The sequence below is a fragment of the Hakea prostrata genome, chromosome 2 (assembly GCF_041222555.1).
Source record: "Hakea prostrata isolate BN-2017 chromosome 2, UWA_Hpros_2, whole genome shotgun sequence".
Classification (NCBI taxonomy): domain Eukaryota; kingdom Viridiplantae; phylum Streptophyta; class Magnoliopsida; order Proteales; family Proteaceae; genus Hakea; species Hakea prostrata.
The window spans coordinates 6634375-6647753 of NC_142601.1; the positions used below are offsets into that span (position 1 = coordinate 6634375).

At 37.7% G+C, this 13379-nt stretch overlaps 1 protein-coding gene across 1 annotated transcript; it reads left to right on the plus strand.

Annotated features, from left to right (window-relative positions):
- The first annotated feature begins 902 nt into the window (after positions 1-902).
- Positions 903-12919, plus strand: RRP41L (3'-5'-exoribonuclease family protein). Its single transcript, XM_089144039.1, has 7 exons — positions 903-1177; positions 3317-3395; positions 5015-5117; positions 5203-5323; positions 7175-7263; positions 11672-11821; positions 12208-12919. The coding sequence occupies exons 1-7, from the start codon at positions 1042-1044 to the stop codon at positions 12295-12297; spliced, it is 768 nt and encodes a 255-aa protein (XP_089000165.1). The 5' UTR covers positions 903-1041; the 3' UTR covers positions 12298-12919.
- The last annotated feature ends 460 nt before the right edge of the window (positions 12920-13379 follow it).

A 13379-nucleotide genomic window follows, 5' to 3' on the forward strand; every position in this document is an offset into this window, starting at 1 on the left:
AACTAACTTTGCCTTGCAAGAGGTGAGCTCTTGCAAGAGGCGAGGCCACCTGCCCAAGGACATTTAAGTGAAATCATAGGTACTCCATATCTAAGAAATGAGTATTTTCTCCCCCAACATTTGAAGTCTAAATCTAAATCCATAATCCTGGTAGTAACACTCTTAGCTGCCCTTTTTCATCACATCTGAAGGTTCCATTGCTATTTCGGTTGTTGTTAGAGCTTGGTTAAGTTTGTTTCTCCCATTACCCTTGAGCCCTATTGGTTGTTCACGAGTTTGGATCACTTCCTTGTAAAGGGAAGAACAAATAACTTCCTAGAATTTCTCTACCCTACAATAAAAAGAGAACCCACTTTTGAATACTGATAAAATAAATTAGAATTGAAACTCCAATGGGTCTCACATGGACATCACTTCTATTGATAATTGATAGTAAAAATAACATCGAAGAACACTAATCCGGATCATCACCCCGTCAGGGTAGCACAGAGTGCTCCTTGATGGGGGATCATAGAGTGCTCCTTGACGGTTTTACCACCACAAAATCGTTGGACCCCACAGGTAAAAAAATATATATAAAAAATCCCATCACCCAACCCCTGGACCCCTATAATTTGTGGTGGTAAAGCCGTCGAGGAGCACAAAGACAGGTTGATGATCCGAACTCGAATAACACATCCGGACCTTTTTCATGATTTTGAAAGAATTCTCCCTTTTTTTTTCCTTCTTTCATATATATATAGGGGTAGTTCTGTAATTCTAAACATAAACCTTGTAGTGGTGTAGCTGTGAGTGGTTTGAGTCTCGTTTGAATGCGAAAATGCCGAAATCGCGGGGTTAGTGATTGTGTAGCAACAAATCCTGCGCGTGCAAGTTAGCACGAAAGATGGTTGTGTGTTTTCCCTTTCCTTAGTCGTTAGACTCGTGTTTACTGGTGTTGGGAGAAGTCTGAGATTGAAAGAAAGAGAGGGCGAGAGAGAGAGAGTGGCCTTCACTGTCTTGTCCCATTGTCGCCAGACTCGGCAAAAGCACTCTCTTCTGATGGCCGCCGGAAAGGATGCCACGGCTCCATCGACGTATTCACCGTCTCCGACTCAGAAAACAAGGACACCCATCTTCAAAGATGTCGATTGGGTTCGTCCAGATGGCCGAGGCTTCCATCAGTGCAGACCTGCATGTATGTTCTCGCTTTTCCTTTGTTTTCCCTTTTATCTGTTTTCACTATTATTCGTTTTCTTAGTTCCTGTGGTGAACACTCTCTATTTTGGGTTTGTGGATTTTACTTTGCTATCTTAGCTCTATCGATTGAATAGCTTGTATGTCTTTGTGAATCTATATATTAACGATTTGTTCAGTATATCAATGTTGGATCATGGGTGATGCATATGTGGTATTTGATGTTTTTCTTTGCTATTCTTGTCTATAGACTATTATTTCTGGATGTTCGCTGGACTAGTAGATTGTTTTTACTCTGTTCTTGCTTTATTTTGCTGCATAGTTTGGTCTTGTAAGGTATTCCTGTGCGCTGTATGCCTGTATCAATAGCAAAGCAATGGGATTTGGCATGGTTGTCAGCTTTCCACTTCTTCTTCTTCTTCTTCTCTCTCTCACAACACACGCACACACACACAGGGACAATGTGATTGCAGATTTGTTGCTATCACTGGTAATTCTCAATCACCATATCCCTACACCATCCTTCCATATGTCTCTCACTGCATATCATCATCTCAATCACCTCATATATCTCACCACCTAATTCCTTAACAACCAAGGAACGCCACTTGCTAGTCACCCTGTTACTGGTGGTGTAATCCAGGAAAGGATTACAAAATTCTTTTTTGTAAATACTTGGCTGATTCTCAATAGTATATGCAGATATTTGATCACAATTTCTAGAGTTTTACAGTTGCCTATGGAAAAATGTACAAAGATATTCCTTGAATACATGGTGGTTGCTTCATTTCTGTTTTGTTCTTCCTTGAAAAATCATGCAACTAGAAATAAGTTCAGCTGTAACACCTAAATTCTGCGTTCTCTATTGTCACATAAATAAAAATCTGTCAGGAAGAATACTGTGTAGTTAGGCTGACATGGTGGAAGACTCTCATTGATTCGTGCATGGGTCAAAATGTGATTTATATGCACTTTCCCCCTTAAGTCTGATATGTCAACAAGCCTTAATGTGGAAAGCTTAATAACATTGAATCAGTGACTTCTCATTTTGTTGCAATTTAATTTGTAGCAGCCATGCTCTTTCTGTTTGAATCCTGAAAAGATCAGCTGTTGTAATATAGACCCTTCAGGTTGCATGCATTTGAAAAACTTCTAAGTTTTATCTCAAGCAGCAGTATAATTAGAGATAAAAAAAAATTCAGGGTTTGTCTGCCTCACCGAAGTGACCAGTTTTTTACCCTTAATTTCAGAAGGATGGTGTTGACATATAAATTCTTGAGAGTTGACTCTGGATGATGTCTCTCGGCATGCTGGTTTTTACAGCTCATGGATATGATCCATAATTCATTCTTTAGGTTGATGAACATACTGTGGGCAGGATTTCTGGACACTCAAAAGAATGTCAAAGATTGATAGTTAGATTCAGCTTATTAAACCTACTGCCAATTTCAGCATAGAAGGTTATGCATGCAGGATCATCAATCAGAGGCTATAACGTCCTTTCTACAAATTAGTTAGTCTTGGACCGAGAAAAATGATACAAATTAGTTAGTCTTCGACTGGGGAAAAAAATACAAATTAGTTATCTTCGACCGAGAAAAAAATACAAATTACGTTAGTCATTTACGTATTGTAACAGTCCTACATTAAGGTTAGGTAAATGTCTTTTCTTTCTTAATGGAAGGTCTATATAAGATTGCTCCAATGCAGATTGTGAATTAAACCCCCATGCGTCGATTTTTATCTTGTTATGTATTGGATGGGCATGAAATGTTTAGAGGTATATTGAATTGTTTCACCCAGCAACAGAAACTGTTAAGGTTCTTTGGCTTTTGGATCCCTGAAGAGGAGGGTACTACTCTACAAGTAGGACAAATCTAAAACTTCCTGGTTTCATTGTTCTCTGCTTTCGTGTTGTGTTTCAAGATTAATCGAAGGAATCCTATTTATACTCACTGCAAGTTTCTTGTAACTAAAAGGTTTTTCTAAATCTTGTAGCAGATGCTGTGACCCAGACTTGAAGAAATATGCTCTAATGTTACCATTGCATTTATTTATAGCTTAACTTTTTTGTTTTATTTAATAAGATTTTTTTTTTTTTTTATTTTCAAATAAACACTGATTCATTGGTGACTTGCAGTTATGAAGACTGGTGCTGTAAATGCTGCTTCTGGATCTGCTTATGCTGAGTTTGGGAATACCAAGGTCATTGTCTCTGTGTGAGTATTTGTGTTAAAATTTATTCTGACTTCTTCATTTCGTTTGTTATATATCTAGTGCCTTCTTGTGCTACTGGACCAATGTTGTCTGGTGCTGTGTTTGACCTTAATCATGGATATCTCATTTGAAACTCGGAGTCTCAGACTCAAATACTTGTGCTGTTTTGGGTCTTTGGTGTGAGGTATTCAAAAAGTCCTTTGGGACCATATGCGTGTAGGCATCTGTTTATGTACCAAAGAAGCTGAAGCAGTTTAGATAAGCAGCGGAATTATGCAATAGATTTTGGAAACATGAAGTTAACATCAATCACCTGGTAGCCCTATGCCAATATACAGTGTTGTCAAACCACTTTACCTTCTTCCAAGCATCTCACAAGGTTGAGAACCAACTGTGTGATGTGGGCATCATGCCATCATCTTGCTGACTGGTGGTTTCTGATTAACTAATTTGCTGATTTAATAACCCAGGGGTGTCCCATCTTCCTGTTGGTCATTAGAAACTCTGGTAAGACCTATATGCAGCAGTTCTTAGGTTATTGGATGGTGGAACAACATTTGCAGTTGCGATGGCAGTTGGGCCATTCTTATCACCAACCATGAGGCCTGAATGATGGGTTAGTAAAGCGGTTAAAGACTCTACCTCCCACGGGGAAGTCTTGGGTTCGCACCCACTCAGCGGCATTAATTTGAGGATGTAATTGTGGTGCGCGCAAGCTGGCCCGAATGAACCTTATAAAAAAATGTAGAAAAAAAAAGAAGAAGTTAAATTTGGCCAAAAAAAAAGAGGCCTGAATGATGCTGTCTACTCCCTGTTACAAAATCTGCTTGCTTAGGAAGAGAAGTAATGCCTAATTTTAAATGAAATGGAAATTTTAATGTTGCTCTAATTTGTGTATAAAGGTTTACTTTTTACCTTTATTGTAGAAGCAATTTACTACGAAATTTTGTGTCATTAATTCAGTGCTATTGCCATCAGCAGTGTCGTTGGGTTACATCTGTTATCTTTTCTTGATAAATTATTTCTCTTCTTCTCTATGCTGGTAGAAAATTCCAAATTTTTTTTTATCCATTTCCAAAATTTTGTGCATTAATTCAAGTTGTCAGTAGCCAACCCTCCTGTAAGGAGAAATATCTATCCCCTCTTGACCTGTACTTTTTGATATCCATTTCTCACCATTTTTTGGGTTTTCTTACATGTGGTGTTGCATTGTGCTCGTAGAGGAAAAAAGGGACTTATAATCCAGTGCTCTCTTATCTTTACTTGGGACATTTTCATTCCAATGAAAGGTCTATGTATTTATTTTTGGGGGTTGGGGGGGGGGGGGTGTTGAGTTATCTAAATAGATGGCATAAAAATATTTGTGTGGATCATTGTCAGTTCCTCCCCCAAAGCAAGAAAATGATTTTCTACTCATACTTTCTGATCATCCAAAAAATAAAAATCATCAGATTACTATAGCATTTGACCAATGGCCTATTAGATGCATCCATATCAAGACTTGCTAGGAATCCAGAGTCCTGTATATCTAGCTATCTATCCTGTATGTGTGTGTATATATATAATGTGGGAATCAACTTTTCATCTTCTTTTTTATGGTGTTTTGTATATTCTGTTTCAGATTTGGTCCAAGGGAAAGTAAAAAAGCAATGCTGTACAGCGACGTGGGAAGGCTTAATTGTAATGTCAGCTATACAACTTTTGCCAATCCAGTTCGTGGGCAGGCATGCAGGAATCTCCACTTCCATTTTCAGGCAGTAGCTTTATATTTTGCCTCTATGTTCTGAATGTTGAAATTTCTGTGTTCAGGTATCAGACCACAAAGAATTTTCATCGATGCTTCATAAAGCATTGGAGGGTGCTATAATACTGGAAACTTTCCCAAAGACAACCGTGGATGTTTTCGCATTGGTGCTGGAATCTGGTGGAAGTAAGTTGCCTAAATTACTTTCCACATCATGATGGTTTCTTTAACAAAATGAGGTTTGCTATCCTCATGGAATCTGGATCTTTACAGTGCATATTTTGGGCTGGTCTTCATCATGAGTCCTGCTTCCTTCTGCAGCTGTATTGAACATCAACAAAAGGGTTTCTACTTATATTGATGCTCTTTTGCCCCCCCCCCCCAAAAAAAAGTCTGTGTTTTGAGGTTTTAGCTCAACAGAGTCTTCAACCTTCAATTTTTTTTATCAGTGAATAGAAAATGATAAGGTATGCCATGATTTATGCCAAGAGGCTGCTATCGTAGTGGGGTCATAATTTTGCAGCCTTACCCTTCTTTGTGGAGAGGCAATTTCCCTACTCAAATTCATGATCTCTAGGACACAGTGGTGCAACCTTTCAGTTGCGCCAGTGTGCATGAGGCTCCTGCGACTGCTGGAACTTTGGAGGGTCGTAGATCTTAATTTACTTAGCACCATTGGATTTCACAATTCCTTGGTCCAAAGGTATCATATTGGAGATTAAGAGGTTTAAAATACATTGCATGGGGATAAAAACAGCTAGAAGTATATAAGTTGCTGGATGCCTGGACCACCTGTATGGTTATGAGTTGCATCCGGAAAATGGGGACGGGATGGTATGAGAAGGGGAAGGAGGTGGCAGAAAATGTATGTTTAGGTGGCGGCGAAATTCTCCTACGCACTTTTACCCCATTATTTTTTTTGTTGGGAGGGTGTTTCAATGGCTTTCCTTTTTTTACACACTATTTTTTCACAAATAGGATGGGTGTAACTTTTAGGAATGTTTGGACTTTTGGGCTGTCTAGAGCATCGGCAAGGGATGTAAATGAATGTTCTTGTAGTTGCCAAGAAGTCTGTTCAGGAAGAAATGTATGATGTTATTCAACTTGTTTCTGTGTAATGTTGGATAGGTTTCTGGAAAGAAAGAAACAGGAGGTTTAAATAATTTATAAACACTAAGGCTTCTAAGTGTCTCAGGGGTCTTTTGCTTTCTACATTGTTCCCTCGAAGGGTGATTTTTGTTATGGAGAATAATAGTTCATAATTAGTTCTTTTGATGTGCTGTTAAGGTATTTGTAAAGCTTTAGTTATGCCTGTCTATTTTCACAAAAAGCTGTACTGATGGATGAAATTGTTTCATTTTTACCAGGGAAAAAAATGAATTTTTTGTTTCTGCTAATTTAAGTTAATAAAAAAATACACATACACAACCTACACAGTGGAAAATTTTAAATTTTTGTTGATTAAAAAGTATATATATAGAATAGGTATGCAACTAAGTTTACAGGTTAGTTGCAGATGAGAATACTAGTTAAAAAGAAGGTGTGCATTCTCTCCAAGAAAGAACAGAAGGAAGGGTGGACACAAACCCGTCAGAAAAGAAAAACAGTTGATAAAGGTAGATGAAAGTCATTAAAGGTTATTAAGGATTATTGACTGCTACTGACAGTGACCAACCTCTCTTCCCTGGGCCAGAATGAGGAATTGGAATAGATATCTTTTGTCCCAATCGATTGGAACAAGCAAGGAAACAAGTTGCATGCATCAGCTGATTAATTTCTAGGCAGAAAACAACAATCCAAAATGAACATAAAAAGAGAGAACTCCCATATTGTGTAGGAGAGAGAGGGAAAGAGGAAGGGGAATTCTTTGCCATTTGAATCGAGCTTTCTCTTTGCCTCAAGTTGTATGCCTGGAGAATGTACTAGAGTAATAATTGCTTTCATCTACAAGGATCTTATTGTTATAATCTTTTGGGAGAATTCAAGTGATACATGTGCCTTCCAAAATCTTAATTTTCTTAATATTATTCTTGTCAGGTGATCTTCCAGTAGTGATATCATGTGCAAGTCTTGCACTTGCAGATGCAGGAATTATGATGTATGACCTGGTTAACTCAGTTTCTGTGGTATGTATAGCCATTAGCCATTTGGTTTTTTTTTTCCTCCTTTTTAATTTTGTTTTATTTTGGTTCTTTTCAAAGTTCATATGCAAAATGATCCTCACTATGTTCTCTTATGTTTCTCCATTTGTCTTTCACACCAGTAACATTGCTTCATTTTCTTTAGTTGCTAGCTAAATGTTATTGCTTAAAATTGAGGTAATAATTGAAATAAAAGACCCATAACACTTTAACATTCTTTGTACGCCTCTGCCTAGTCAGTATAACTTATTAAATGATCATCAGACAAGGGTAACTTATTTACTATTGTCAATTAAGTTATTTGCAAAATGTGGCGAACTTTAAATGTATTAAAAAAGGTAAATGACAAGTACCTCCCCTTTAGTCTGCATATGAGAAATATCTCTCCGTTTAGTTTGAAATCTGACAAGTACACCCCTGCCATAAATTTTAGATATTTAGTGGTATGAAATGATAATATTACCCCTGTAAACTTTATAAGACTATCTCACACTTAACTTAATATTACCTAACCCTGTTTCTTTATTTATTCTTTTTGGTGGATAAAAGATGTAGGTGAAGGAACTTCTTAGGGGTCTCTCTTTCAATTTAATTTTCTTCTCTCTCTGTCTAATCAAACCCAGTGACAGGTTTGTATCTCAGATTCAGTGGTTCCTCTTCCAATTTGATTCTTTCAAACTACTTTATCGCCTGTCTCTTTTTGATTAAACCCATTTGCAGGGTTTCATCTCAGATTCAACAGTATCGTGAATTCAGAAATTAATCCATCTAGAAGGATGTAACCCCATTTGATTTTAGACATTATGTTATCAATTTTTATGCTTTATTTGATTAGTATGTGGACCCTTAACAATCAACATACCTCTGTGTGTGTCTCTCTCTCTACTGTAGATTTGATGCTAAACTCAATTGATCTTAGATTCACAGAAGGCAAATCTGGGGAGAAGCCATATATCTTTGGAGCTTATCTTGAGATCCATATGAACCCGAGGAAAACTCTCTCAATCTTGGAAATACCCTAACCTAGTGCTAAACCCATTACTTGTAGAAAAAATTGAAAGCAGTGTTCAACATGCAGTTCAAATCTTGTTAATAATCTCTCCGTGTGTGCGTGTGTGTGGTTAGGTTTTTTAGGTTGAACAATTAGTAGTTGTAGAAGGGTTTTGGGTTGAGTCATAGACATCAACTTTGATCTAACATGTTTAAATTGATTTAGAGAAACTTACGTGTGGGTCCTCTTAGTGAGACCTGAACCATTGTTGGGTCCCCTTGGTGCAAAATATTACGTCTGGGTCCCAAACTAACTAACAACATTAAACACAGTTAAATTTTAAATTTGAAAGGACCAAAATACCCCCAACTTGTTCAATAAATATGATATAATTAAATACCCCTTATCCCATTGTTATCAACCACATAGGTGGGTGAAGGGATTCCTACTTCACCCATCTTCTTTTTTCACTCTGCCAGAGGGAAACCATCCCACAAAAGGGAAAAAGAACTCTGATTACCTTATACCGCCCCACCATCCCCATGTAGGAAATCACCCACCAACTTACCACTGCTAAACAAAAAACCCTAATCAGAAATCTCAGATGGAAACCCTAATTAGAATCCTCGATTTTGATGTTATTGAATTGGATTCTCTATGTTGCATATTGGCGTTACAACTGAATCGATCTAACTTCAAGTAATCAGACCCATCAGCAAGCTTTGGTATTTGGTTCTAAACCTGATTTGTTTGTCTCCTCCACACTTATTGATATGTATTCAAAGTGCGGTGGATTGGGCAATGCAAGACTGTTCATTGAACTTCCACAAAGTAATTTAAATATCTTTGATTACAAGAATGCCCATGAAGACACCTGCGAAGCATTATCCCCTTCTTTAAGTTCTTAATGGGGAAGAGTTATGGTGGGAGAGAAAGTGCGGTTTTAAAATAGATTTGATTGCCATGGTTTCAGTTTTGTCAGCTTGTTCTCATATTTCACAAATAGAATCGCCAAAGCATTTCATGGATTCCTGTAAAATATCATTCCTAAAATCCACTGAGAAAAACAAAATATGGAGGAAGAGGAACCCTAGCTCGCCTTAATCCATGAGAAAACCTCTTCTTTCCTCCTGAAATCCCAAACCAATCAAGTCAAACTCTAAGCAAGAAGAAATTCCATCTTTGCAAAATTAGGAAAAAATCAAAGTAAAATTGCTGCAGCCTTTTTCTAGTCTTGGGGCCTGTAGAATAAGTGGTTCTTCCGCTCCACAATCAGCAGGTAATGGGTGTCAATTTGGGTATAAAGCAAGAACGATTAATTTAGATCTTTGCAGGAGCCAGCATTCTAACGTCCATGAAACGAACACATCCACAGTCCTTATTGACTTGTGATGTACTTCAGTTCGATTGCTCCCTGCATTCCAGATTCTGACAAGAAGTCTCAACTTGCAGCTTGGCAACAGTAGGGATTCATGTCCCCCTTCAAATGGGTATTTGAGTAACTAAGGTGGGAATCCTATCCCTGCAGATGAGACTGCATCTCAATGGAAATACAAAAGGGGATGTTTGAGCTTCTGATAGCAAAGCAAGGAAGAAATGCAAAGACTGGTGGCATGAAACGGACCTAGGTGAGACTGAGAAGGGGTGGTGATGTTGGGTGTTTTTTTTTTTTTTTTTTTTGTGTGGTTTACACAAGGTAAAGGAAGAAGATGGGTAAAGGGATTCCTCCTTCATGCATAAAAATAGGATAAGGGGTATTTTTATCATATTATATTAATTAAACAAGTTTGGGGTACTTTGGTCCTTTTAAATTTGAAATTTGAATGAGGTTAACGGTATGTGTTAGTCTAGGGCCCAAACGTAATATTTGGCACTAAGGGGACCCAACAATAGTTTAACCATCACTAAGAGGACCCACACGTAAATTTCTTGTTGATTTATCTTCATTAGTTTGTTTTTTGATGAATATGTTTTGTGTTATATCCTGTGCTTTTATTGTATGTTGTTTTTCTCATATGAGGTAATTATCAGCATAATCATATCCTATTGACTGATAAGGATGCTAAGGTTGGTACAAACAGAAATATTTAAAATTATCATTTGCTACAATTATATTATATGGGAACAAAGTTCTCTAAGCTGCAGGTGCAGGGTATGCTTGCACTTCCGTATCTGTTTCTCTCTTTACATGAAACGGTGTTGCTGCCCTCCACTATATGATATGATTTTGCTACACCTGATTGGTGAACTCCTTTATGCCACTTGCCTGGTGAACCCTCCAGTGTCTTTGGTTGCCTAGTTGCCATGACGACTATGGTATCCCATTAGGAACCCACAAGCTGGGGAAAAGCCTGACCAGGAGATTATGCTGAGGGAAACTGAACCCCTGATTCGTTGTGCTTATTGTTTTGCTTTCTGTCGAGTTGTCAAACCACAAGCCACAAGCTGGGAAAAGAATCTGGCCAGGAAATCTTGGCTCCCAATCCAGCTTTGAAAACATTGATCTTCTAGCGCATCTTCCAAAAAGAATAGGGAAGGTACTCATTAAATTGAGAAATTACTGGCCGTAGATTTTTTTCCTTCGACTGAAGCTGAAAGCCCAAGGTGGTCGGAGTTTATATTTTCTATCCAAAATCATAAATATAAATATTGTAATGATCATATCGACAAGACAAGCTGAAACAGGTTAATGCCCATTTATCCTATGTATTTCTAATTTTCTATGTATTATTATGATTTTTAGAAGAGTTGTATACATGCACACCCTCATAAAATAGGCCCTACTCTTGGCACCCACTCAGAAAATCAAACCTTATGCATATGCTTATTGTGAAATGACTTTTATACCCTTGCTTGTTATGGATGTAATTAAAATTATGATTTTGTCCCTTAGAAGTGAAAATTATTTTTTTTCCTAACTTTTAAAAGATAAAATTATAGTTGCAATTATAGCCATAACTAGTAATAAAAGTAAAAAGGTCATTTCACAATAACCCTTAACTGAAACTTAACAGCGTCAACTTTGGAGGACCTAAATGTAGGGTGTGATTTGGGGGGGGGGGGGGGGGGTGTGCGCCATGAGTGGGGCCTATTTTTCAAGAGAGGGTGCATATAAAATGTTTTTGTCAGAATTATTGCTTGTCCAGAAAATTTTATCTAGCATCAATGACTGACAATCTGAACTGTTGGACTGTTGGACAGACATGAAGGCTGCAGTTCTTGATATTAATTCTAGATATCTTTAGAAATAGAAACTGTAGTTCCAGTTTTTTTTTTTTTAATTAAAATTTATCTAATATATTCTGGCAAACATTAAAGTGCAATATGATAGAATAAACTCTATTCATGTCCATGAGGACAGTTTTTCAGTTGTTTAACTTGCATTTTTACTTGTTTCCCTAGTCATGTCTTGGGAAAAATCTTGTCATTGATCCCATGTCAGAGGAGGAAAGATTCCAAGATGGGAGCCTAATGATTGCATGCTTGCCTTCTCGTAATGAGGTCACTCAGCTTACCCTCACGGGAGAATGGTCAACCCCAAAGATTCACGAGGTACCTGATGTTATTTTGTGGTTTAAGTTGCATTATTGTCATACAAGCTTTCCATTTCTGAAGGACTCTATTTTTGGAAATATGACCCAAGAGATAATGCTTGCATGTACCAAAATGGTTGCAAGATAAGACTGTCAAGAACTGATGGTTACAAGGCTACTCTGCAATTATTTGAGTTGAAAGTCTCTCACTGGGCATGCATTGACCAGCCGGATCCTTGTCTTGTGCTAGTTCCCCTTTTAAGTTGATTTTTGCATTCTGCATCTAGTATTGTCTATCAGATAGATAGAGCTTGTAGAAGCTTTTTGATCCATTGTTGCTGCAAAGATGCTTGCGTGATAACCATTTCTCTGTTGTTAATGCATGGTGTTGCATCTTCTTCACAGGCTGTGGAGCTCTGCCTTGATGCTTCATCAAAGCTTGGGGAGGTCATGAGATCATGTTTAAAAGAAGCTGCTTCTACGTCGAAGGAATAAATCTTGTCAATTAGATGTGATTTTGCTTTGAGAGGATCTCCTGTTAAAATTATTCCAAGTCCCTCTTGTAAAGATTTTCAAAAAGTTGAAATGAATTACATGTTTCCTTTCTTTATGAAGTACTTGTATGCTAACTCAAGTTGCAGTTGTTCCCCTCGTCATTCATCACTGGGGGATCTATCCAACTCGGCTTCGCTCGGCCAAAGTTGATCAAACTCAGCCTAAACTGGGAAGTTATGACTCACCTTGAATCTACTTAATTCAATAAATTTAATCTCCTGTAATTTCCTATAATTAGTGTTTAACATTATCCAACTGTAGAACACATTTTGGGCTACTTAATTCTTGCAGAATGCATATAGACATAAAAATTTCTCTTGAACCAGGTCGTCAGCTAGGAATGGATGTTCACATCTGCTCCACGATTAGCTGTGACCATCCATTGAAGGCAGGTGTTGTAAGTTATAGGTATATCCTTGTCTGAATTATTTCTACTTCTTCAGCACAAGTTTGTCGTGTACATTATGTCATATAGCATCCAAGATTGTATAGCTTGAGGTGAACGAACATGGCAGTTTCTTTAGTTCATGTTACAGATTTGCATCGTTTCCTGTTTTTGTCCAATTAGGTTAGATCTGAGCCCATGACTCTTCCATATTTATGTGTGTCCCAAGTGGACTTGGGGTCATTTCAAGTAAAAAAAGTTGTTATGGACGTTGCTTGAGTGCTACGTAATTAATGCGCAGCTGCAGCAAAAGGTTGAGATCGACCATCTATTTCTGAAAAGCGTGTTTCACACTTTTGATAAATAGATCTGGACCATTTGCAGCAGAGTGCTCTGTAATTAAAGTCCAACTGTTGGGACAATCACTAGTTGGATTGGACCCACTAGGTGATGTCCTCACGCATTAAGTATTATTGATGACCTATCATTAATAATAAGAAGTTGAATGAATAGGTACCAAGGCATTGGCACAAGGATGGAAGATGAAGTCCTTGTCACTGAGAATGGGCATGGGGTATCATTTCTGAATGATAAAAGCTGATGGGTATCATTCTTATGAAATATCTTATGGTAGATT